Here is a 22,148-nt window from a genome sequence, read left to right as displayed (position 1 = left end):
AGAGCGGAGGGAAAACACACTTCGCTTTCACACGCCGTCAGTTAAACACACACACACATACACGATCGGGGCGATGTCATGGAGGAAAACAGATGGTGTGAGGCTGCTAAGGTCAGAGAGTAGATTTGCTGTAAACAAGTTGATCTATAAGAGATCATTAGCTGGTGTGATTAGCTCCTCTACAGGCTGCTGTGCCAAAAATCACAGCGAGCTGACAACAACAAACACAGAGCAGAACAGGAAGATGCTCCACAACGGTGTGAATGAAGACGTCAAGGGTTGTTGTTGGTGTTTGTGGAGCATCAGCCGGCTGTATGGAGAGCAAAAGCAGGCAGGGGAAATACGCCAAATGTTTTTTTGGTATAAATGTGTTTATTCACTTAATGTGCATTGGGAAAACACAAAAAAGCTGAAGAAAAAAGGCAAAATAAACACAATTTCACACAAAACGCAAAAAATAGGCTGGACACCCTGCACACCCTTCGGAGGAAATAACTGACACCAATTACTTCTTATAACCATCATCAAGTTTCCTGCACTTCTCAAATGGAATTCTGGACCACTCTTCTTTTGCAAACTGCTCCCGGTCTCTCAGATTCGAAGGGTGCTTGCTTGCATGAGCAAGTTTGAGACTTCCCCCTAGGTCAGGGGTGGCTAACCAGTCAGAGATCAAGAGCTACAAAAATGGTCGTGGTACTACGGAGAGCCACGTCACACACGTGGTCTTGCAAACACAATTCCTCTCACACATAAACGAAATGTCATTAAATAAAAATCAAAACATTTCCAAATTTTAAAGCGAGATTTATTGTGTTTGTGTGTTTAAATTGTACTAGAGAAGAGAAACTGAAACTTAAGTATCAATCCCAACTGATCCCAAAGTTGGCATCCATATATATATATATATATATATACCACACACCGAAAGGCAAAGAGCCACAGGTTGGCCACCCCTGCCCTAGGTGTTAAATGGGATTAAGATCCGGACTCATTGATGGCCACTCCAGAACTCTCCAGTGCTTTGACTCCAACTATTAATTGGTGTTTCTTGGGTCATTGTCTTGTTGGACCACTCATAGCCTCTGACACGGACCCAGCTTTCTGACACGAGGCCCCACATTGGGGCTCAAGAGATTTTGATAGTCTCAAAGGTTTTATGACTCCTTGCACACTGCCAAGGCACCCAGTGCAAGAGGGAGCAAGACAACCCTAGAACGTCACTGAACCTCCACCAAAGGGATGGTACCTTTCACATTTAAATCAATACGATACAGATGCCCGTACCTGGTAAACGGTATCAGTACTCAATGGTACCAATTTTTTCAGCACTTTTGCTTGTTTATGTGGCAATAATCACTTATTTTCTTGATTATAAAATCTCACAGTTTTTTTTCAATTTTGCTCATTTATTCTTTAATACTCTTTAATACTATTACCTTTCCACTCTCTCACAGTCACAAGGATGCGTTTAGGTACCTAAACATGGTACCTTCTGACTTTGCGTGAATCGGTACTCGGTACTACAGACAGAATTAAGATGGTACCTATAAAAGTACCTGGTTTGGTACCCATCCCTACTCCACTATGATCAACTGTAGGCACTGTGCTCTTTTCTTTGTAGGCCTTATTCTCTTTTCTGTAAACAGTAGACTGACGCGCTTTTCCAAAAAGCTCTACTTTCGACTTGTCTGTTCACAAAAAAGTTCATTCTGGCTTTTTTATGTCTCCTTTATTGATCTTGATTTTATGTCTGTACAGCACTTTGGCCAACTGCAGTTGTTTTAAAATGTGCTTTATAAATAAAGTTTGACTTGACTTGACTTGACTCTTAGTCAGCATAGGGGTTCTCCTTGGTGTCCTCATTCAGATGTCCAAGCTGACACTTCTGCACCCGAGTCTGCAGGACAGCTTGAATTAGTGTGGAAGTTCACTAAAGATGTTTATCCACCATTTGAACTATCCTGCCTTGCATTCTTCAGTCATTTTTTTCTTTAGTCCCTGTCCAGGGAGATTAGCCACACTTCCAAGGGTTATAAACTTCTTGATTATATGACCCACAGTGGACAAAGGAACTTCAAGATCTCTGGATATGGTCTTGTATCCTTGAGATTGTTCAGATTTTTCAAATTTTGCTTCTTAAGTCTTCAGACACTTCTCAGCTCTTCTTTCTCTTCTCCATGCTTGGTGGGACACATGTACACACAAAACAAAGGTTGGTTCAACTTTTATGCATTATAACTGGCATCAGGTGTGATTTTTAAATTGCGAGCAACTGTTGATGCCACAGCTGAGTTTAAACAAGCATCGCCTGCTTAAAATAAAATGTTTTACCCACAGTTCTAAATGGTGACAACAATTTTGTCTGGCTCATTTTTTGTATTTTGTGTAAAACTGTCAATTTTGGCTTTTTTCTTTTTCATCAAAAAAGAAATACACATTTATACCAGAAACATCTGTAATTGCAGCAATTTCCAGGAAAAATGGTGTATTTTCTAGAAAAATTCAAAGGGTGCCAATACTTTCATTTACAGCTGTATCTGCATGCACGAGCAGCTAACCTCAGCGTCTTCATGTCACGCTGATTATGAACACGAGTCCAACCAACGTCGTGCACCCCTGGCCTCTAGCACAGGTCGGGTTACAGCCTGACCGTCTCACTCCATTAGGAGCTAATGGGTGGTGTGATGGTGACACAGAGGGCAACAGGGAGTCCGTGTAATTAACAGGACGAGAGGCACCAGAGGACAAGATCTGAGCCCGTGATGACCGTAAGTCACACACACACGCGCACGCCAGCGCAGAGAAAACTGAGACAGGCCTTATCCTCGCTGAAACCCAGCCTGGTGCTTCAGTGAGCTGATAAATCACTTTGGAGAGGTGCCATTATTCAAAGTCAAAAGGTAGAGCAATGGATCATCTGGAGGAATTAAAATTCCAGAGTGCAACTTTAGGAGAAAGCTCAATGCACGCGTGCAGTTAAATGAAAAGCAGACAGGCACGGCAAGAAGTCTTCTCCATCCTCAAGTTCTCTCATCATAATTACAATCAAACTGAGTTTCAGTGACTCTGTGTGTGTGAGAGGGAGTGTGTGTGCAGGGGGTATTGTTAATTGAATATAATCAGATGAAGAGCTGTCGTGGAGCTCAGGCGAAGGGGGGGGTTGAATCAAGGTCGAGGCTGATGAGATCAAATCAGCTCAAGTGACCGAATCCCGCCGGGCGAAACATTCAGCCGCTTGAGTCTGATCTGATCTGATCTGCAGGCAGCCGACTGACACCGAGATAATCTTGCTTTATTCAATAAACTGTATGTTTACTGGAGATTTAAATGTAATAATCTATCACTGTCCACGCTTCGTCTTTATTATGCATTCCCTTTAACTTCTAAGCAACTTCCCTCGCCTTGCTTCCATTAATCTCTGCAGCACATCCGGTTTTTATGAAGCTTAGACGACCTTCAACAAGTTTGGGGTAAAGTCTGGAGTTGTCAGGCTCATGAGACGGTAATCCGTAAGTTCAATGGGTTCAAAATGAAATCATAAAATTTGATTTCAAGATAAGATAACTAAACAGTGACTATTCTGTTCATTTTTCCTGTTTTATTTGCATTTTTATCACTTTTGTGCTCTTTCCCTATCTCCTCCCCGCCTCACATAAAGCACTGTCTGTGAAAAGCGCTAAAAATAACCCTGCCTCGCCCCGCCATGCCATTTTCTAATCAGCGCACTTGAACCTCATGCTCCTGCTCATCACTGCCCATTCAGACAGTGCGCGGAGTTATGTGACTATTCAAATGCCAATCAAACACAGTCGGCGCTGCACTGAATGCTGGGAGCGGGAGGTGAGGCCGCGAGGTGTCACGGAGCGTCGAAGGCTAATCAGCACGTCTGCGCCTCGCAATCACGTCCCATTCACGAAACTTTTTTTCCTGCAGAGGGTTTGCACGTTTTGAGTAATGCCTTATTGTCACCTGTCGGAGGCGCTGACACCTGGCATGGTCGGGATTAAACCGAGGCAAATCAACAGATATGATTCACACAAAGACTTCTTCTGTAAGAGTAGGGAATAAAGAAACAAAGATGGTGAGAAAAATGACAACAACCATAGGAAAGACTGCTGACGTGATGATGAAAGGTGATGTGGGAAAAGACACACGAGCAACAGGGATGTCAAGAGATGTGGAGAGTTTCATGAGGAGTGGACTGAGGCTGGAGTCAGAGCATCAAGAGATACCAAGGCACGTCTTCAGGAACCCTCGAGACACTTCTCGGGCTGGGTACCCCAGATCACCAACGTCGACCAAAACGCTTCGGCAGTACCAAGTATCAAAACATGCCTTGTCTTTCAGTGCAGTAACAAAAGGATTAATCACTCAATCAAGATCTGATAATACCACCGGTAATTGGCTGTCACGTCGCAAGTGGTTGTTGCCAATTTAGCGACTCTGTCGATGTACTTAGCAACTTTTCAGACAGCTCATCGTCTTTTTTGTCAAAAAAGCAACTAGCGACTAAACTAGCGACTTTTCTGGATTTTGGGGACTGATAGGAAAGCATGTAATGATGCTGAGCCCTTTCCCTATCCAGAACACTCACAGAGGGACAAGTCCTCCTCGCTCTTACAGCAGTTCCTCTCAGAGTGTAGTCACACTGGCCATCTGAGCCTTCCCAAAGCACACTTCAACCTTAAAGTGATACTCCGGGATGGAACAAGTTGGGTCCTACCACATCACCCCTTCAACAGTGTTTTTGTGCAGCAGAAGCCCAGAGCGCACACACCAAACACCCCCTACCTGCTCCTCTGCCGATTTCCTCTGCACTCAGACGGGGCCATATTTTACTTACTAAAGTGTGAATGCAGACCGATATCAGATTTTTTCAGTGGGAGTCCGTTTATTTGTGTTTTTGGTCAAGTCAAATATGGCCCCGTCTGAGTGCAGAGGAAACCTGCAGAGGAGCAGGGAGGAGGTGTTTGGTGCGTGCATCCTGGGCTTCTGCTGCACAAAGTCACTGCTGTAGGGGTAATTTCTGCCCTAAACCTTGTGATAGGACCTAACTTGTTCCATCCCGGAGTATCACTTAAAGGCAGGAACACACTACAGGATAATTGGGCTAAATTTGTCCCAATCTCCTCCTTATGATCAAAGCCAGCAAAGGCCAGATTGTTTGATGTCTACAAATGACATCGTGTGTGATTTTTATATGGCGTGGGACGTGTTAAGAGTGATTTTGTCTAGTTTGAGCTGCTCAGAAAGCCTCTGATTGAGAGATCCTAGATAATGAACATGTTTAATATTCACAACTACAAATCCTGTAGTGTGCGGGGCGCTCTGCGAGGAGCCAAGCAGGTACAGCGTGTAATGTCTCGTGTACCAAAGCTAATCAAGATGACAGCTGACTCAACTGACTACTGAAGAGGAAGTAAGAAATCTATCTGTAATACTTCTGACTACTTTACTCACCTCAAACTCGCACTGTTATTCATACAGCCCATATCCCCATGAAAAAACGCCATAAAAAAATAATAGTTGTGTTAAAAAAAAGATCATAATAATAATAAAGTCATAAACGCTGATGAACTCGAAGCAACAACAAAAAAATAAATAAAAAAATAGATGAATAATGAAAAATAATACTAATAATATTACATAACCTACATAACTAAAAAAATAAAGGAAAATATAATAATTAAAAGTAATCAATTAGCTGATCTATAGATAAACCAATCAATTCATTAATCACACAATAACTAACCAATTCAAATATGATGAAGGAAAAAAAAGAATTAATAGTGAAAATAAAAAAAAATTCAGTTAAGTATCTGGCAAAAAATAAAAAGTAAAGGCATCGGTATCGAAGTGAAGGGGAGCCACAGAAGAAGTTTCTGCAAAGAAGAAGAGGGATGATACAGCTCAACTTTTGAGCTCTCTTCTTGGTGGATAACTTTGTTAATTAATGAACACATCAGGAGGAGATGCAGCTCTCTGATGATGCACATCTTTTCAATTTGCAAAGCGAAGTGTGTAAAAGTTTCCATCTGAGGTCATTACTCAAAAACAGGTGCCGCTTCCTCTTTAAAGGATACGGAAGATGCTCATGGCCGCAGACCTACTTTAAATACCATCAATGCATTTCCGTGTGACTGCTCCGTATTTCTCGCACTGTGACATGCAAGCAGAAGAGATGGATGATGGGAGACAGGCTGGTAATCAAGCCCTGACATTTCAAAGAGAGATCAGCTGGGATCTGCAGCATTTACATTCCAGCAACCAGAGGCTGCACAGGAGGCTGGTGGACGCCTTGTAAGCCCGGTGATTAAAACCAGCTAATTAAAGAGAGATGGAGGAAATCATTCCAGGTTTTTTTTTCACCATTAAATTTCCCATGAAATTAGATTTCTCGTTTGGCTGCATGGGATGGAAGGTTGACTTTTTTATATGTGTGTTTTTTCCCCAACACTTGGAATACAAGGTCCGTGTGTCTCTGCGCACATGCAATGAGGAGTGACAGTCCACTTATGAGGAGATGTTATGCACCCTGAGTTTAATTCCCACTCTGGAGGCGACCTACGTGACAAGAGAGGACACTTACACAAGGAGAACATTCAGACATCAGCTGCAATTTGGTTTAAAAGAGAGACAATGAAAGAGCCTGAGAATAAAACGTCTAATCTCTGCAGGAATCACCTGGAAACAGCAACAGCCATACAATACCTGAGGCCAGGTGGAGAAATGTGTGCAGATAATGCATCCAAAGCACTCTTAATATTGGGGAGAGGGGCAGCTCTGGTGGAGGTAAAGGTGTGAGGGATGAGGTCTGTTGATAAGTGCCACTAGCAGTTCCCAATTGACCGACAGCTAAGCCCCGCCCCCTCCACGCAATGAACAGTTGGAGACAGAAAGGTAGGAATGGGTACCTTTCACATTTGAAACAATATGGTTCCAATGCCTGGTACCTGCAGTCGGTATCGGTACTCAACAGTACCAATTTTCGGTACTTTGGTGTGTGTTTATGTGGCAACAGATATTAATTTGTTTAATAATATATATTTTTTTCAATTTAACATACTTTTTCTTCAAAATATCCTTGTAATTCTGTGTTTATGTCCAGCATAGAAAATTGCCTACTCTTCCACTCCCTCACAGTCACAAGGATGCTTTTAGGCACCTAAACATGGCACCTTTTGATTTTGCATGAATCGCATGAAAAGTACCTAATTCAGTAGATATCCCTACAGAAAGATCAGATATCATCTAGAAGTCACCAAAAGACTCCAAAGTCCACATTGGAGGAATATATGAATAATTTTATTATTGAAAAGGTCGATAAGAACTAGGGATGCATCAATCCTGCTTTTCTGGTCCCGATACCGTTTCGATACCTTGGCTTGGCTTTAGGTATCGACTGATTCAATACCAGTGTTACAAAAAATAGCCTGGATGCTCTACTGTGGGATAAGACTGGGAATGTTTTGAGTAAAAGACAAAAACGATCAATATGGAATTACTGAAGTTAATATTTATTTAAGAAATGACTATTTGATTGTAAAATTTTGTGTATGTTTATTATGTACAGGTCCCAGAGCAAAGCTGATAAACAGCATCTGGTTAGCATCAGCATCTCAGACAACAAGACTAGCTACAGTATCTACACTGAACCATTCAGCACACCGTTCGACAACCTTTGTTATCTTGGCTACTACAGATAAGCTAATGAAGCTAAGCTCCAGAATCTAACGTTAGCTTAACTAGAGCCCTTTGGATAACAGCTGACAATGATGTACAATCACCAAAGAACATAGACTACAAAAAAAAGGCCAATGAAATTCCAACAAACAAAGAGACATGAAGAACAACTATGGATGGGTACTGAATTAGGTACTTTTATGGATACTGACTGAAGTCTGTCAAAAGTACCAAGTACCAATTCACGTAGAATCAAAAGGTACCATGTTTAGGTACCTATATGCATTCTTGTGACTGTGAGGGAGTGGAGGAGTTGGCAATTTTCAGTGCTGGACATGAACACAGCATTGCAAGGTTATATACTAACTACTCTCAAACAAATTGATATTTTTACCACATGACCACAAAAAGTCCCGAAAACTGGTACCGTTAAGTACCCCATTGTTTCAAATGTGAAAGGTACCCATCCCTATGAACACCGCAGGTAGAAGCTAACGTTAGGCTAACTTTAGCTAACGTTAGAGAAAATCCCAAAGTCATCGGACTGCAGCGGTGGTTCTACTGTTAAAGATGACTTTCTATTTCTAAAACTGAAACTGAACTTTCTAAACTGAAAATCTGAGAAAAACCTCATAAAACTGAACGAAAACTGTTTTTCTGCAATGCATTACAAGAGACGTGAATTGGATAGGCTATACACTCTGTGATTGGCTCATCGAGTTTAAGGGCGGGATAGCCTCAGGTCAATTCTGTTGGAGGTCTCTCATGATGAAACCCCATCTACATTTCAAGTTTTGGGCATCCTCCATCAGCTCTCACACTCCCTGTGCAGGCTTTGCAGCTCGCCTGTTGTTTTTCCTTTCCTTCACACATCCATGCGGATCCAAACACTGTTAACAGACACTGACGTCTTTCATCCTCGTCTCATTTCACTCAGTCCATAATTTCAGACTCGTTTCACTTCCTTCTCTCCTGTTTTTGTAGCAGTACGACAAACAAAATGCTGGTCTAGCTCATGCTTTGGCATTCCTTGAAATCCAAAGAGCATGCACAACATGTCAAAACTGCGCTGCATCACAAATAACAGATACACCAAGGCGACAATTTGTCCCGTCACTCCACATGTGGAGGGAAAGGCGAGGTATCTTGTCACTTCACTGCAGAGATCCACCCAAAACAGCTTGGCGAAGCAGAAACTTTATTATCTACACGCCTCATATCTGCGTCAACTCATACTGAGGTGTGTGAAAGGCCAACGACTCCAACCGCCATGTCTCCAGCTGTCATCTGAGAGCTGCAAGGCACACAGAAACACACTCACACACACACACACACACACAGATCTACAGGAGTAAAAGGTCAGAAAGCTCCTGGGGTGTAATCGCCTCAACGCTGACCTGCAGCTTTCTCTTTATTCTGTGCTGCTTTGTGTGTGAGTGTGAGTGTGTGTTGTGCAAATGCGGTCACACCTTTAGCCCACACCCCACGGCCTCCTCCACATTCATCAGATTGATATTAATATTCATAAGGAGGCTGGTGGCCGGCGTCTCGAGATGGGGTGCTAATGAACGGAGTGTGTGTGCATGTTGCACAGATGCGGGGGGCAGAGCTGTAATCAAATCACAGCCGCCCCCTCATCTCCGCCCTCATCAACCACCAGTGGCGCTCCTTCCGTGCGGGGTAATGCTAACACGCTACTCGACAAGCCTGGCACAGCAGAGACATGCGTGTGTGTGTATGTGTGTGTGTGTGTTGAATAATGGTCGTGGGCTGGCCCAGATAAAGAGGTCTGGACTCGCGGCTAGGCTAACCACTAGGCGTACAAATAGTCAACCATTATCTCTCATTAGCATCCGCGGCTAACACAAGGCCCATGCTGTGCGGCGGCGGGCCCTCACAATGGGGCCACTCCAGTATGATTGATGGTAAAACAGCATCAGCCATAATAACAGAACAAAACGAGAGAAAAGCACTAAAGATAGAATCTGTCGGCTGCGGCGGGGAAATAAAAACGTAGACAAACAAAAGGAAGTCAGACTAATCAAGAATGCCAGGCACCGCTCATTAATCTGTGAGAGCCGACGGCGTGTGGAGGCCCGGAGATAAGTCGGATGAGTGGCACGTTTTGAGGATCACGTGTGCTCTTCCTTTCCCGACTATCTTTTCATCAGCGGCGTAAAAACAAAAGGATAAAATGAGGAGGGGTGATGAAAGCGGGGAAGGGGCGTAGGGAAGAGAAACAAAGGTAAATAGGACGCTTCTTTCTGTGCGCTCCGCGGAGTCTCCTAATCACCAAAAAGAAGCACAGCTGGGGAGGAAAAGCCGACGTCAGGGTGAGTTGTTAGCGGGGGAATCTGATCAAATGCTACAGTTGGATTTGATCTGTGACACTCCTTCATATCTAGGAGAAAGCAGGTGTGAAAATGAGTCATTAAAACCCATGATTCACTCAATTGTGCACAAATACGGCGCAGATCTTGTGATTATAACTCCATCATCCCGGGAAATGAAGCCCCTGTGATTGAAGGAACACTTTTTGTTCCCTCTGCTGGAGTTTACACATCTATTATTTATCCGTGTCCCCTTTTCCACAAAGCGGATTTTGCCAAACTTGCAGTCCTCACAAACTCTATTGTTCGTGGAGTTTAAAACAAGCATTGTTAGTGTGACGGGAAGAGTCAGCTGACTCAGTGTTGATAATTCAGCATTCATCTGAGCTCAGGGCTTATGAATATGGATTTCAGGCAGTTTATTAGCACATCTTAAGAATGCATTATGGGAAATTAGCAAGAGGAATGGAACCAGCTCTCTATATAGAAATTGGGCCACCGCCTGTGTGTGTGTGAGACGTCAGCTCCCAACTGTGAAGTTACATCACGTCTGTTTGGGGAAACTTCCCTCTCCGCACACGGCTGATTGGATTCAAATCTTCAAATTGTGTCCTCTCATGTTTCCGAAAAGAAGAACGAACATGACAGCTAAATCACACGGCTCGTCTTCCCTCTCTTTTTCCGAAAGAGCAGGAGGGAAAACAAGTTTGAGTCCTCACCCGGCACATATGGAGCCAATGACGATTGCAATTGGATCCAATCAGAGTTTATTTTCCGCGGTGGGGAAAAACGCTTTCTGTCACATTTTGGATTTGTTTGTTCAGACGCCTAACAACGAATGACAAGCTAACCAAGGCTTAGATTTACAAATACTTTCTTTATTGGACGCCCTGTCACTCTGCCAAGCTGGAGGCTTCACAAAAACGACACAGAAATCCACAACCAGACTCTGAGTGCTGCTTGAAACAGAGGATTTCTGCTCTCTGCTTTCACTTTACCACACACTAGGTGAGAAAAGTAAGCAGTCATTTCTTAAAAGTTAGCTTAAATAAAGTTATATAATATGGTTACCTTGTCTCTGTCCTCCACCAGATCACTCAGCATGTCATCCATGTCCAGAATCCCTCCGTCCATGTGCTCTAAGTGGTGGGTCTTCACTGCAGTATCTCCATCCTGAAGAGACCAGTATATGATTTTCAGCATTATGTTATAAAATGAACACATGAATACACTAACCTGAATTTGGAATCGAGATGTTCTGTGGCCCATTTATATGAGGTAAAATTTGTGCCAACAGAAACTGAATTTGAATTAAATTGTTGAATTTGAAAAAGCATGATGTGTAATGGAATTGCATCAAACCTTTGAACATTCAACCCTTTTATACTTTAAATTCAAAAACACAGGCACAAATATATCCTCACACATTTAACACATTCCAAAAAAATATTGCAATATCACTTTGTTCATGACATATTTTTTGCATTATATTCAATAAACTGGGTAGTTTTGCAACTTTCTGGTACGGTTATAAGTACATATGCATTCTTTCAATGTAATAAGTACTTTTCTAAAATAAAATAGGAGAGAAAAGGTCAAGTGCCATGTGATTAACACAACTTCTTTAAATTTAACAATTTTTTAAAACTTTTTTTTTTTTAAGGAACAAAACATAAATAGACAAAATAAAAAAACCCACAATAATAAAAGCAGAAGACAGGGTTTATACAGGTTCAACACATAACGTCTCATGGGGTCAAATTAAAACACTATTACTGAATATCATATTAGTTCACCTCCTATACAGTTGTAACAAGAAACAAATCAAAGAAACCCAAAGAAAAATGGATAAAAAAAAATAATACACAAAGTGCCAAGTGACATTATACATATGACAAAACAAGCACCTCCATTACTTTCCCAGTATCGTTCAAATTTATCTCTGGCATATCTTAGAAATAAGGTCAAGTGCCAATTTCTTGTTATCACTTTTTTGCAACTGGATAAGAAAAATGTATCAAGTATCTGTCTCTTTTCTTTAACCTTAGAGGTAAGTCACCTAAATACATAAACTTAAAAGACAGAGCTATTTCTGAGCTAAAAGTTAATTTTATTTCTTCAGAAAACAGTGACAGCACTGGGCAGTCTCAGAAAATATGAAATTATCCAGCCTATTTATGCCCACATGTCCTCCAACAGCCACCAAGCTCAGGTCTATTAGTCTGTGATTCTTTCATCTTTAAAGTTATGAAGTATCTTAACATATTCTTCCAAGTAAATTCCCTCCATAGACCGAAGCAGGTGGTGGAAGATAATGATGATGATTTGCAAATAACATAAAATGTGGAATGGCCTCTTTCTTCTTTTAAAGATTTACAGACTTTTAATATCAGTTTTCTGGTTGCATTACCCCTGTTCGCTCCAAAAAATATCTTAATCAGATGTAATCCTCCCTCAGTTGTGAGCTTAATATTTTTGTCAAAATGGTTTCTTATTTGGAGGTATCTATAAAAATAACTTTTTTCTAAGTTATATATTTTAGCAATATTTTATATGATGGTCGGTTTTGTAGTTCTTTTTCCACTGATGTTTTACAGGCCTGTGTGTGTTGTGAGTGTGTCTGTCCAGGTAGTAGGTGAAGTTATGTCCAATCACTGTTGTGTCAACACCCACACACACACCCTTTCACACTGTTGTAACTGGAGCCGGGTTCAGAGTGCGGCTCACGCAAAGAAGCGGGAAAAAAGATACCCAAGAGGTGTTTCCAGCTGGTGTTTCCATATTCCATATATTGTTGCTATATTTAGCTTACTTTCCAAACCCCGCTAGTGACTCTTTTTCAAAAAAGCAAGAATTTGGAGATTCTGACTTGAAAGTGTGTATCGATGTTACACTTCTAAACCAGCAGTGGGTGCTGCCATGGGCCGCTCTGCTTTCCAAAACAATCACATGCAGACAAGTGTCTCTCGCAGCTGCAGCCAGAGCAGGAGACAGCGTGCAAATGAATCACGTCTTCTTTCGGGTCACTTTGCTTGTCAAAAGCCCAGATAAAGGAGTAGGGTTGATATTTTGAAAGTTCATTTATAGTAATCAACATAGTTATGGTGATTTTTAACCTGATTTCTGTCTCTTCTACAATGTTATTCCTCTCTCCTACAGCATCCCTGACAATTACATGCTAATGGCTTATTATGCAACTTAACTGGTGACCTTAGTTACTGTTAACTTGAAATTTAAAGTAAAAAACTAAACTGAAACATTGGCCCAAGAAAATAAAATATGTATTGAACTGAGTGTTTCTTGTACCATTGTACGCCTTACATCTTCAAATGCAACAGCAGCTTCTCTAACTTTCCAGAACTGTGGAGAAGATTACGTCATCAAGAAGTGTAATAAAAATAACTCAATAATAAAGCAGAAACTATGACCCACATCCCTCTGCAACATCAGGTTCACCCTGAGTACAGTTTGTACAGAAGAATGTCAGAGCAGGGCGGGAGAGGAGAGAAGAAGAGGGAGAGGAGGGGAGGGGAACTCTTTCCAGTTTTGCCGGTCTGTGGGAAACAGGCGGTGGGCACATTCCTGACTGGTTTCACTGTCAGCGTGAAGACGAGAGGTCAGAGCGAACACACCCTCAGGGCAGGAAGAACCAGGCCTGCTAACTGAGCCGGGATCTGCAAACTGAAAGTGAACTACACCAACAATAGCATCTTCCTCTTTTTGTGGCAAAGTATGTGCTCTATTCTGCTCCAGCACAACAACGCTATCTGCTCGGGGAGAGTTTAAAGATGAGAGTGATGATAACAGAAATCTGACGCTCAGAGATAGTTTCACTGCTTCTTTTTGTACAATTTCTAATAAAACTAAGACATCTCCAGCAGGCCTTATCATCTCTAACACTGTGTGCAGCAGAAAATGACCCATTAGAAACCAATAAACAATCTGTCAACACCACACAGCACTGCATTACAGGCTGAATTAACAGCTACAGGCCGTAAGCCTCTGAGGCTGGAATGAGTTTGGCTCCCGCCATTGTGAATGAGCTCGTTCTTGCTCTGCTGCATCCGAATGCGAATCGCAGGACCCACAGGAAAAAAATAAAAGAGGGCGTCTGCCTCACACAATAAGCCAGAGTCCATTCTCTCGGGAGAGTCTGAGATCTCAATCACAGGAATAAGGTCTGAACCTTCAACCTCGCTTTCCTCACAAGTTCCCATGATGACCGGCGCCAGAGATGTGAGATGTAGAGCGAGGAGAGGAATCTGCAGCTGCAACGAGGAGGGGGGGGATTCACAGCATCGCTGTCATTGCAGGGCTGCAGAGAGCCGTGCAATCTGCTGCTGTGTGTCTCTGCTCTGCCATCCATCACAACCACACCGCTAACTCTCCTCATATAAACATAACGTTTATAGAAAGTTTTAGGCATTTTGAGACATATCCTAAAAAGTCTTTCACTTCTTAGTTAGGCCTGGGTGATAAAATGATAAAGATATATGTCGCAAAATAACTTTTCCTGGATAGAAAAATGAGCCATGGTCGATAGAATTCATTTGTTCATGTTTTGACAGACGTTATATTTACTAATCATATCTAAAAGGAGGAGATGCTCATATAATCCCTCGCGGAGTAATTTATCAAATCCAAAAATGTTACTGGTCACTGTTTTGGATCTAAACTTAGCATGTTTAAAAGGCAGGCGCAAACCGGCACAGTGTCACACTCAAATGGCCGTGGTCATTGTAGTGTGGAGGTGAGCCATGGTCGATAGAATTCATTTGTTCATGTTTTGACAGACATTATATTAACTAATCATATCTGGAAGGAGGAGATGCTAATAAAATCATTTAGCTCTCACAAAGTGATTTATCAAATCTGAAATTGTTAGTGGTCACTGTTTTTGCATCTAAACTTAGCATGTTTACAAGGCAGGCGCAAACCGGCACAGCGTCACACTCAAATGGCCGTGGTCATTGTAGTGTGGAGGTACAACAGGGGTAGGGGGTCTGTCAGAAATAAAAACAGTGGAGACATATTGTCTCATACAACGCCATTTCTAAACTTTGTTGTTTTTTTTTGACTGGGGTTTTGTGGTTTCGCCAGCAGCACTGGTCTCCACCCATGTTCAATGGACATTCATTTGCAGATTGACCTCCCTCTTCATCTGCCGAAGGCTCAGTTGAAGGATCACTTCCACTGAATGACCTCCAGACTGTTCAGACTGTTGCCAGGGCATTTACAATCAATGTCAGCCCAGATGTGGCACTGACCAGCTGCTACGGCGAAGGGCGCGCACCACATTGGACACAGCTCTCACCTCCTGTGCAGCAGTCTGTGACCTACTCTAATTTCTCCACCTCCATGGCTTCAAACTTCATTTTTCCTGTACAGCCACTCAACTCCTCCAAACTCTCCATGGTGACAGCAGGTAGCACAGGAGATGTTTCTGTCTTAGTTATCTGAAGTAGGTGTGTAATGTTCTTCTGTACGTCTATCTATTTGATTTCTAAAATCAGTACAAAATGCAAATGAAGTGTTGTGTTTCTCGCTGAATTCAGAACTCACACTCAAAAATGTTTCCAACAGAGGCAACACATGCTGGATAGAGATGTCGAAACACGCAGCTGGAGCCGAGACATCCGGGCGAAGCATTCACACCTCGCCAGAAAAACCAGCCCAACCTGAACTACAGCCAGCATTCTTCTCACCGACACTGTTTACTCATCTGAGAGAGTGTGTGTGTGAGTGAATGTGTGTGTGTGTGTGTGGCAGCAACGGCACACAAGGGAAGGGCGCTAATTGGCTCTCTTACTATTACATCACATCATAAGCACATTAAGACACACACACCTTTAGGAAATAAGGAGCATTAGTGTGATTTTTCCAGGGGAGAGGATTAATTCACATGGTTGGATTAGAGAAAAAACAATGGCTAAGTGTTAATTAGGTTCACCTCTGCAGGCCTCAGCACACCTGGCACACTTTAGCTCCAGTTTCCTCAGCCAAGGCTCGAGGAAACACCCTTTCTACTAGCGATGAAAAGGGATGAATATGATTCTTCAGAAGAAAAACTCCTCTGAAGTCTTGTTTTCAATCCCTGTTAATTCCTCTTTGTACCCCGGACCCCCCCCTTTCATGGAATAAAAGAAGTCAGGAGTCAGTCAGTCATGAGTGGGGAAGAATTACCGTGACAGTTGGGAGAGTAAATTCTCTGCAAATTACACCATTAAGTCCCCTCGCCATTTATCTCTGCTTCCTCGCGCTCTCTGGTGAGCAAACATGACACCACTCGAGAACGGTGGAGCGATTAGTGAAGCAGAACTCGCAAGTGTGGCGGCGCTGGTGTTGGTGGTGGTGGTGATGGGGGGGTGCTATTTCACACTTTGATCCTCAGAAGAATGTGTAATTACACAGCTGAAGGAGGACGGCGTGGATTAGGCCGTGACGAAAAACAAAATGTCTTTAATGAACACAACGATGAGGGGCTGTCTTCATGACAGAAAAAGGGGGTAAAGGAAAACTGTGAGGTGCTTTTATTGTGAAGGAGGGTGGCAGGTTGACCTCTGTAGCCACTGACAGCAAAAACATATGCTGAGGTACCCTCTTAGGAGCCAAAATACATGTGAAAGTGTCCTCCTGGAAGCCAAAACTTGCGCTACGGTACCATCCTTGGAGCCAAAAAGAGTGTAAAAGTGCTTTCTTGTTAGTCAAAATGTGCATCGAACTAATTTCAGGAGCCAAAATGTGCGCTTAAATGCCCCCATGACATTTGAGTGTTCTCCTGGGAGCCAAAATGTGAACAGAAGTGCTCACTTGGGAGCCAAAACATTTGCCTAAGTACCCTCTAAGGAACCAAAATGCAAGCTAAAATGCCTTCTTAGGAGGCAAAAAAAGTATAAAAGTGCTTTCTTGGGAGTCAAAATGCGCACCAAACTATTTTTCGGAGCCAAAACGAGCGCTTAAATGCCCCCATAGGAGCAAAATGTGTCTTTAAAAAAACATGTTCTGAGGCATCCTCTTTAGAGCCAAAATGCATGCTGAAGCCAAAAATGCGCTAAGGTACAATCTTGGGAGCCAAAAAGGGTACAAAAGTGCTCTCTTAGGAGTCAAATTACAAGCTTAAGTGTCGTCCTTGGAGCCAAAATATCCTGAATTGCACCTTTTGGTAAAGGAAAAGCTTTGAACTGCCTAAACCAAAATGCAAGCTAAAATGAATCCTTAGGAGCCAAAAAGAATACAAAAGTGCTCTCCTGGGAGGCAAAATGCACACCAAAGTTTCCTTTTGGGAGCCAAAACGTGTAGAATTGGCCTTTAAGGAGCCAAAATGCTCTGAGGTACCTTCTTAGGAGCCAATATGTGTGCTTAATTGCCCTACTGGGAGCCAAAACAGGTGTTTAAGAGTCCTCTTGATCTTGGGAGCCAAAATGTGCACTTAAGTGCCTTTTTACAAGCCAAAATATACACTAAACTCCCCTTTTGCTTGAAAAAAAAACACAAGGAACTGGGAGCCCTCTCTAGTGGCAAGAATATGCTATATGTGCCTTGTTTTTCTCTTTTTGTCCCTGCTTTACAAAAGTCTGTGCGCACCACTGGATGGAGTAGGTGGACTGAAACATCCTCTTGCATTAATTTTTCATTCAATATTTTGAACAGCCAGATCACCTGTGGTTACAGGGGATGTTAAGCAGGGTGGAAATCTTTGCGTGCCTTTGTTGTTGATAAAAAAATGTCAGATTCACAGTCATCTTCTTCCAGAATATAAACCATCTGAGTTTGAACACTCTATCAAGTCTTTCTTTTCACTCTTTTCAATCTTATCCTGAAGGAGGGCGGTAGGTTGACCTCTGTATCCACTGACAGAATTAGTCCTTATCCCTCTGTAGCCGCACACATCAGGGCAAGGACTGGCAGAAAATGATACAGAATCTCACCCGTCTCTTATGTCATGATGTCTGAGATCCTCACGTTTAAAACCACATGCTAGCAGAAATCTGCTGTAACAATGCCCTTCAGCTAAAACAGTGAACACCCAGCCTCAGTATGCCGCTCTGTTGCCATACTGGTTCTGGCATTCCCCCTCAGGCACTAAAAGATGTAACACAACATACATGTACACAATTACAGACGTGAAGCAGTCAAAAGCACTCGACTGCAGCGCATTACATCAAACTTTAAAAATGTAATCTGCATAGCTGAGTTCTGACGCACTTACCAACCCACAGTGGACAACTCCTCTCCCTCCTACACACTTTAGAAGGAGTAGGAGGGCAGAGTGCTCTTGCTGGTATTAGTGCGCTGTCAGGTGTCAGCAGGGAGTTGGAATAGGGGCTGTAATCTGAGCAGACACAGTGAGACGGAGAGAGACAGCTACAGTACCTGGCTGATTCCCCTGAGAACGTGGAGCAGTCACAGTCTACATGCTGGTCCCCCAGGCTAAAGTGCACTAACACAGTGAGCCAGAGGAACAGAGGGGAGTCAGCTGTATTTTCACCTGATCACAGTTAACAAGAAGAAGCCTGGAATGATGAAAATCTACGAAGATGAATAAACTTGTGGAAACTTCACCAGAGAATCTTGAGATCACATGAACTCCTGCTTCACAGCACGGTGGAGTAATCAGCAGCACGCCAGAGGCGTTGCTGATGCTGTTTCCTCACCAGAGGAGAGAGAAAACAGCTGAACACATACAAAGTCACAGCTGAGATCACATTAAAATAAACTGCTAATTAAGAAAGTCTACATGCCATTACTGCAACGCACGGCGCAGGAGCCTGTTCAGCACGGCTATAAAACAACACACACCCTCAGTGATTAAACCCAGGTTTCTGACACTGTCCTTGCTGTCAGCAGAGAGGAGAAATGTGTGGTTAATGTGGGCGCTAAGTGGATTCTGCTGGCAGGAGCTGGTCAGATCCATTCAGCCCTCTGACAGATACAGAGCCGCACTGTCCTCATCCTGAGCCGCCTGTATTACAAGGAGAGGCAAGAGGATGCTGAGTCAATGTCTAGGAAAGGCGCCTAATTAACATGCACCAGGAGAAGCAATCAGAGGCCGGTTTATTCTGATCACACAGCAGCATTTAGCCGACTTCAGCTTGTGCACCGCAGCATGTCTCGATGAAGATCAACAGGGACCGCTGGGCAAAGAGAGGCAGGGCTGTGGATGTTGGTGGAGCAGAGATGAGACAGCTCAGGGGAGCAAGATGAACTTCTCTGTATGTGTGTGAGTGAGTGTGCGTGTGTATGTGTGGTAGCAATCCATCCAGCCACCAAAATCAGCTCCACCATGTGCCAGCCCCCTGCCACCTGGACGAGTGGCTCTGAGAGGGGGACCAGCCAACCGATAAGACCCAGGCCTGTCACCAATCCTAATCCCCAATCACTCACAGGACAAAGCCTCCTGTCCGCAGCGCACCTCCCCGACTGCAGCCACATTGAGGAGATCAAACAGCAAACTTCCACCTGCCCGCTGAGATACCAGCGCTTAAACAGGGAGCTATTGTACAGGTAGACGGGCAGTGCTGCAGCTGAAACACACAACTGCACCCTATCACACTGGGACACACACAACGCTGCTGATTAATAAAAAGGTCACTCCGGCAGAATGATTTATGTTCCAGTGATTGCAGCATCAGGGTGCAGAACACTGGGGTTTTATATCTGTGTGTTTGTGGGAAATTCAAAACAACACAACAAAGGAGTCACATGAAAACAACAAACTACACAAGTGGTTCCCTACACCTGTAAATATTAACAGCTAGGTTTAATTTGCGCATTGTGCACAAGGGGGATGTTTTCTAACAGAGCATTGTATGCTGATGTCTAAACTTCCTCCTCAATTGTCTACTTCTTTATTTCCCAGAGTTAAAAGACTGATACCTCACCACAGCTTAAACACTGACCACTTTGCATGTATTTCCACCACATATTTTGCAGTCAGAGGCACAAAAACTCCACAACCCAGGGGTCCTAGAGATGCAGTCCTAGAATCCTGGTCCTGAAACTGCAGCCTTCAGCTCTGCACATACATAATATTGTAGCAAAAAAGTACAAAATGTGAACTAATGCAGCAAGATAAACTGGAATATTTTCTAGATAATTTGGTATAAGTGCATTGTAACACACCAAACCCTCTCTCAGTTACTAATTGAGACAAAAAGAAGCCTAATATGCCCTGTAACTGCACTGCATTCTGGTTTTATGAGGAAAATTGCTTCTTGCTATGAGTTTTTTAAGTTAAAAAAAGACAAGTTCTCTTTTTTAAATTAACAGACCTATTGAGGAAAAATATATCATCAACTCAGGCTTCACAGATTAGGTTTAACTTTAACCTCAGTGCACAATAACATATATAAATTGGGTTTCTGATTATTTTTTGTTATTTGTTTACAGTCAAAGTAGTTGAATCCGTTTGTATGAGGAGTTCTAAGCCGAAAGTTTACCTTTATGTTTTGAAACATATCACTTTGAAGAAAAAAAAACTATAACAGTGTAGTAGTGTAGTATTGTGTAGTGTAGTCTTTTAGTGTTAAAGCTAGTTTTACATGCTAGCACCCAAAAGCTGGCATGAATACAAAAGCAAATAAAATACAGTTCAATTATTCGATGGGAGGTCGTTATTAAATCACAAATAACAATAAAAAGCACAGTTTTAGTTATGGAATACGTATTTAATCTCTAAAATAACGTGTATTTTTGTTAAAAAGTTAAGCTAACGCTAGCTTCAATTAAAATGTACGTCACACAACAAACCTGACACGTGACCCACACTTTAGCCAAGTTGTGAATATTAGCTCGAATAAAATAAGAGTAATAATACATTTCAGACGTATTTGAGCACGTTAAAGGGGAAAAAGTGCACTCTTAAGTTGTTAAAATGTGAATAAGTTAAAAGTTTAACTATGCGTTTACCTGCTCCTGAGTCCTCCGGTATCTCCGTGCTGCTTGGTCGATTAAATCCCGCACTGTCCATCCAGCTTTACACGGGACAACCACCGAAGTATCCCCGAAAGTCACCGTGACTTTCATTGTACCTGAAAAATGTAACAGTTTGAAGAATAGTCCAGGAATTAGGTCAAGTTCCGTGTGTTTCCCGAGACCCGGGAGTGCTCCCTGTAGCACCTGTCCGTCGAAACTGGAGCAACAGGTGTCTCAACAAGGATGAAATCACGGAGAAGTCACTTCCACGTCGTTACCGAGCCAAAGTGTCAGATAAGACTTGAAGAGAAGTCATATTTCCAGGCAAAAAAAAGTCTTGTAAGGGGGAGAAAAGCGCTGACTAAAGCTGGGGAGTGAGACTTTGAGGCATGTTGTGCTCCGCTGGTCCACCCAACCAAAACAAACTGGCACAGGAACCAGGAAGAAATCACAGCGACACCTGTCCTCCAGGAAACTGCACTCCCAGGGACTCTGCTGCACTCGAGTACTGCTTGCTGCAAAACACGCTTTACCTCCAATACCTCAAAATAATGAGATATTTTAACAATAAAGACACTTTTTTATGTTTGTAAAGTTAATTTTATTTTCATAAACAACATTATTAACCATAAATGAAACCCACAATGTACTTATTTGATTTATTGTTTGACAGGAACCCTAATTTTCTGCAGCATATTGATGGGGGTTTTTTTTCACTCAGCCTTTTAAGCTGTATTGCAAAGTCAAAACTTTTAATGTACCACTGCCTCTGCTAGAAATGTAGCCTAAAACAGGAAATAAAGAAATGCCACGACTATATGGCACAAATAAAAAAAGTACAAAGAAAGCCAGTAGCATAGGGAAATAAATAAAAAGGGACAATGGACAAAGAGGTAGAAAAAAGAACTAGTAGCCTATTAAAATACTACTACTGCAGGTGACTTACAGAAATTAAGAAAAATCAAAATTAAGATCATTTCTTCTAAAAAAAAAAAAAAAGGTTAGAACAAGTTTTAAGTCAGAAAGAGGCACTGTGACTGTCTAAAAACATTTGCAGAGAAATTTTAAAGCCCCTATTACTCTCTTCCCCCTGCACACACCACACACCTCTACACACACACACACACTACACATACTAATCACCTCCCTGTTATTGTCTGTCATTTTATGTCATTAGGTGTGTTGTGAAATTGCCTTTATGGATATTAATGGCCCCTGACA

At 42.5% G+C, this 22,148-nt stretch overlaps 1 protein-coding gene across 4 annotated transcripts in view; it reads right to left on the bottom strand.

Annotated features, from left to right (window-relative positions):
* LOC141786059 (partitioning defective 3 homolog B-like) overlaps window positions 1–21,384 on the bottom strand; it is a 152,947-nt gene extending 131,563 nt beyond the window's left edge. For all 4 annotated transcript variants that reach the window (XM_074664760.1, XM_074664762.1, XM_074664761.1 and 1 more), the window contains exons 1-2: window positions 20,922–21,384; window positions 11,085–11,186 (exon numbers count right to left, since the gene is read on the bottom strand). In XM_074664760.1, coding sequence (XP_074520861.1) covers window positions 11,085–11,186; window positions 20,922–21,038 — 219 coding nt within the window. In that variant the 5' untranslated portion in view covers window positions 21,039–21,384. The remainder of the gene's footprint in view (window positions 1–11,084; window positions 11,187–20,921) is intronic.
* Window positions 21,385–22,148: the final 764 nt, after the last annotated feature.

The sequence above is a fragment of the Halichoeres trimaculatus genome, unplaced genomic scaffold, assembly GCF_033239565.1.
Source record: "Halichoeres trimaculatus isolate MK-OKI-2021-1 unplaced genomic scaffold, fHalTri1.1 fHalTri1_scaffold_24, whole genome shotgun sequence".
NCBI classification, from domain to species: Eukaryota; Metazoa; Chordata; class Actinopteri; order Labriformes; family Labridae; genus Halichoeres; species Halichoeres trimaculatus.
The sequence above is the reverse complement of the archived record's forward strand: the minus strand, read 5'-3'. Positions and strand labels throughout refer to the sequence as shown.